At 31.4% G+C, this 4,925-nt stretch overlaps 1 protein-coding gene across 1 annotated transcript; it reads right to left on the reverse strand.

Annotated features, from left to right (window-relative positions):
• Positions 1 to 2,775: 2,775 nt before the first annotated feature.
• On the reverse strand, positions 2,776 to 3,435 carry LOC140451162 (uncharacterized). Its single transcript, XM_072544896.1, has one exon. It carries the CDS (start codon positions 3,433 to 3,435, stop codon positions 2,776 to 2,778), a length of 660 nt encoding a protein of 219 aa, XP_072400997.1.
• Between the last annotated feature and the right edge of the window lie 1,490 nt (positions 3,436 to 4,925).

Consider the following 4,925-nt stretch of genomic DNA (forward strand, 5'->3'; position numbering starts at 1 on the left):
CAATGTAAAATTTAAACAAACTATCTTCAAAATTGAAATTGTTATGACACTAACTAAATTATATTAACAAATTTTTGTACCTTTCTGCCACTGAATGCCTAAATGAACTGTTTTCCACTGTATAGATTATAATCACCACTCAATGTCTTCTTCGCAGCTTCGGTTATCCTTGTTTTTGTGAAATTAGTTTTTCCAATTATCAGCTTCCACCAATTTAAGATATTTTTCTTCACCAGCATTTATAAACCACCAAGCAAACCAGTAAACAGCATTTATATTTATTCTTCTTTTCAATATACCAATATCCAATCACCAAATATATTATTTAATTTTAATATTCAATTAATACTTCTTCCATTATCCAATCATCATTTATACATAACATAATTTTTAATCTTCAATAAGATTTTCTTTATACTGTTTCTTAATCTTGATTTAACTCACTATATTGAACAATTATAACTGATTGACTGACTCTAACTAACTTTCATACTAAAAAACTGGCCATCATAGTAACTGTAACTCATAACTGATAACTGATTGACTAACTGAATGGACCTCTTGATTCCAAATCACCGGGTATTTATATCTTTTTCCATGTTCCAGAATCATCTAGCAAGAAATCATGTTCGATTTTGTTCCATCTCTTCTATATGGATGTTCTGGAACAGTCCATTTCGCAAACAAAGCCATCTCCGGTGATCTAGAGAATTCCTTACTTTTCTATCGTTAATTTGGTCGACATTTAGGCTTTTCAGATCAGAATATACACTTAAATCAGTAACTATATATAAATTAAACATTTTAAACTAACATATTATTATAACCCCACTTTATATTCCTAATTATTAATTTCTGTCTGTCACTTACTGTATAGTTGGTTGCCTATGCACATGGCTCACTTAAATATATTTACAACATTATAATCATAAAAAAATACTTTTTATATGCTAATTTCTTAAAAATGCCCTCACATAAATATATTTTTATAAAATTCTCTAGTATATAACTTATTAAAATAACCAAATACTTTTTATATCTAATATTATCTAGTAGTGTAACTTATAAATTATTTTCTATAAACACCAATCATATCAATATATATATATATATATATATATATATATATATATATATATATATATATATATATATATATATATATATATATATATTGTTATGATCCTAAAATATAGGTAATTATTTATAAACAGGTTATTGGTAATAAGTGTTTTCGGAAAACAGTGGATTTAAAACAGTGAATAGATTTTAAGAACATTTGTATACAAAAACAACTAAAATTTTACAAATAATTATACATGGTTTTGTAGCAGATAAGAATTCAAAATTAATGTTAGATATGAATAGATGTTAATTTTTACAAAGAGGCATTTGCCTGTAGCAAAACAAAAGAAAGCTTAGTCGACATCATATCCTGTTAATTGGGGGAAAAACCAATTAAAATAAACACGCTAGATTTCTTGAAATTTAAAATTAGGAAAATTTGAAGTTTGGTAGTGGGATGAATTTGTACGAATGAATGTTGATTTGCTAGAAAGTACTAGTGGAAGACAATAGGACAGTCGATTTGAAAATTTAATTAGAAGATTTAAATCATTGTGTTTTTAAGATCGAGAACGAGAAGTCCACTTTAAGAACAGTGTGTGAAAAAGAAGTGCAAGTTTTTGTGTATGAGTTTAAGTTGTTGGGCAGAATAGTTGTAGACGAATCGAGACACAGGTTGAGAATCTCAAATTCCTTGTATCCGAAGAGACTCCTAAATCTGTAAGAAAAGGAAAAAAAAATACATAAGGTTTGTACAAGATAACCATTAGAGGCGGGAGACGCAATTTGCGGAAAGAGTCCCATTAATATTATTGTGAAAAGAGTTCGTGTTTTTTTTTTAAATTGGAGAGAAACTGAACGAGTGCTGTTTTTTGTGTAACAGTTTTTAAAAGAATGAAGTAGAGCCACACCACGTGTTTTGGAAAATTGGACAGTATTTCGGGAACACAATCCGGTGACTAAGTCAGTATCCGTTGGGCGACATCGCAGAAAGAAGATAAAAAAGTTCAGTCAATTTGTTTGTGAAATAAGTGTTGTATGTACACCATATATTTTATTTAAACTCATATCATAAAGCAATTGATAAAAAGAATTGAATTCATTCATAAGTCAAAAACTTTGCATATAATAAAATTTGTTTGTTTTTAAGAAAATTAATGAGAACAATTTTGCAGTAAATTAAATAAATTGGTTTTAAAAAGGGAAATAACAGAATTAAGTTTTCTTTTGCTCGGAGAAATAGATAATTCAGTGTATATAATTTTTATGTTGATAGTATAATATGGTATTGTAATAAATGGTGATTGTTATTGTGTTATAATATTTATTCCCTTTGTCTATCCTAACGAAAGCCAGCATCCAGGAAATACTAAAAGCCACGAATTGAAAGTAAAATAAATTTTATTGTGTAGTAAAGAACCCTGAGAAATTAAATATTATTTGATCTAGTTTAATTCAATTAAAATTAACAAAAATTAAAACAAAGCAGATCATAATAACTGGCCTTCAACGTCAAGGCATTTTTTTTTATATTGAAATTAACGTGTCTCGACATCTATGGCCATTGACACGGGTACAAGAACGTCTGGAGTATTACATTATTCATGTAAGATTATTACATTATAAGATAAATACAGTAAGTTACAGATAGTTAACATAGTTACATATAGTGTTACAAACTTTGTTTTTTTAACAATGTTGCAATATTTGTTATATCCGATAATATAATCTGCAATCTTTTAAAAAGTCAATTAGAGCACTGTACACATTAGGCGAACTAAGTATCTGTTTCAGGTTACCGGTTATATTATGCGCTAGTCTATAATATATTCTATAATAACTGCATTCAACGAGTAAGTGTTCTCCTGTAAGGCGGTGAGAATCACAATGTTCACAAGCAGGTGGGTTTTCGGAAGTCATCAGGTATGCGTGAGTGAAGCGAGTGTGTCCTATTCGAAGTCTTCGAATGATGAGTTTGTCCCTCCTAGTCATTGAAGGTATCTTAAATGAGTATACAGTGGGATTGATTATGTACAGTTTTGTGTTTTGTCGATTCCAATGATTTTGCCATATTTTACGAGTGTGTTGTTTTATGGTTGCTGCTAGATCTTGATGAAGTTGAATTTTTTCTTGGCTTAGGTCAGAACAACTTGCTTTTCTTGCTGCGATGTCTGCAAACTCATTTCCAGTGATCCCTACATGAGATGGGGTCCAAAGAATGGTTATTGATGTTCCTCTGCTGTGGTTTTGATGACAGATGTGTTGGAGTTCTTGGACTATCGGATTTAACGAGTATATGTTGGCAATGGACTGAATTGAAGAAAGGGAATCAGTGCATATAGCTACAGATTTGGTATTGAGAGAAGTCATTTCAAGAGCTTTAAGGATACCATATAATTCTGCAGTGTGAATACTACAAGTGGTTGGTAGTCGATATAAAGCTAAAGTTATGTTTTCGGTACATAGAGCACAGCCAGTATTCTTTTCATCTTTAGATGCGTCGGTATAAAGAACTTATTGGTCCATGGAGGATTATTGGAAGTAATGATGGGGGTAGTTATATTCAGGTCTACGGCTGCTAACAAAGGATTTACTAATTGTGGTAGGGGGTAAACAGATCTGTCTCTATTTTCAGGAGCGTGGGAGATGTTAATGAGCTTAAGTACTGGGTTTTTTGGGTTGGCTGAAACTCTAGTAAAATAGGAAGGAAGTAAAAGCTGACGTCGTATGAAAAGAGGAGGTTCCAAAGCTTCAACGCACATGCTTTCGGCGGGGCTAGATCGAAATGCACCTAGACATATACGTAAGGAGGTCGTTTGTATTGAGTTTAGGGATTTAAGATAAGTATTACAGGCGGTCATGTAGAGCATGCATCCATAATCTAATCTAGAGCGAATAAGAGCTGTATAGATTCTCAATAACATATTTTCTTCAGCTCATCATTGATGACGTGCAAGTGTTTTCAATATATTTAGTTTACCAGCACAGTTGTCCTTTAGTTTTTTTAAGTGTATTTTCCAGTTTAACTTCTGATCGAATATTAGGCCCAAGATTTTATGATTATTTACTGTAGGTAAAGGAACATCGTTTAGATATATTTCCGGGTTTTGAACGCTTTGCTTTTTGGTAAATCTTAGTATCCTAGATTTTGAGCTGGAAAATTTAATGCCGTGTTGTGTGGACCAAGAATATACGTTGTTTACAGCATTTTGAATAAGATTTGATGTACTGGATATGCTTGCTCCACTACAGTAAATAAGTAGATCATCAGCGTACAGCAGAGCTTTTACCGGTTGGCGAACTTCTTCTGACTGAGATATCATTAATTGCTAAGTTAAACAAAATTGTACTTAAAACAGAGCCTTGAGGTATACCATTGAGCTGTTCAAAAACATTTGACTCAATACCGTTTATTGCAACTTTAAATTTACGGTGATTTAAGAAGTTATTTATGAACGTGTATATATTGCCTGTAACATTATTATCGATAAGTTTCTGTAATATTACATTCTTTGGAATAGTATCGAAGGCGTTTTCAATATCGAAGGCCGCCACAACTGTATCATGTTGCTTATTGAAATTCTCGGTTATATGGTTTTGTATCAATACTAAATTGTCCATAGCGCTTCGATGTGGTCTGAAACCCGATTGAACGGAGCTAATTATATTGTGGTTTTCAGAAAACCAGTTAAGTCTATTATTGATTAGTTTTTCCATTAATTTGCACATGCAACATGTTAATGAAATCGGTCTATAAGAGGATGGGTCTATTGAAGGTTTGTCATGTTTTTTAATTGGAAGAATGATGGATTGTCTCCACAGGTTGGGAAACTTTTCGTTGATTCAAAGAAGATTATAAA

Source organism: Diabrotica undecimpunctata, chromosome 9, assembly GCF_040954645.1.
Source record: "Diabrotica undecimpunctata isolate CICGRU chromosome 9, icDiaUnde3, whole genome shotgun sequence".
NCBI lineage: Eukaryota > Metazoa > Arthropoda > Insecta > Coleoptera > Chrysomelidae > Diabrotica > Diabrotica undecimpunctata.

Coding starts and splice junctions, on each gene's coding strand:
- LOC140451162 (XM_072544896.1), bottom strand. CDS start 3,435: ATGACTTCTCTCAATACCAAATCTGTAGCTATATGCACTGATTCCCTT.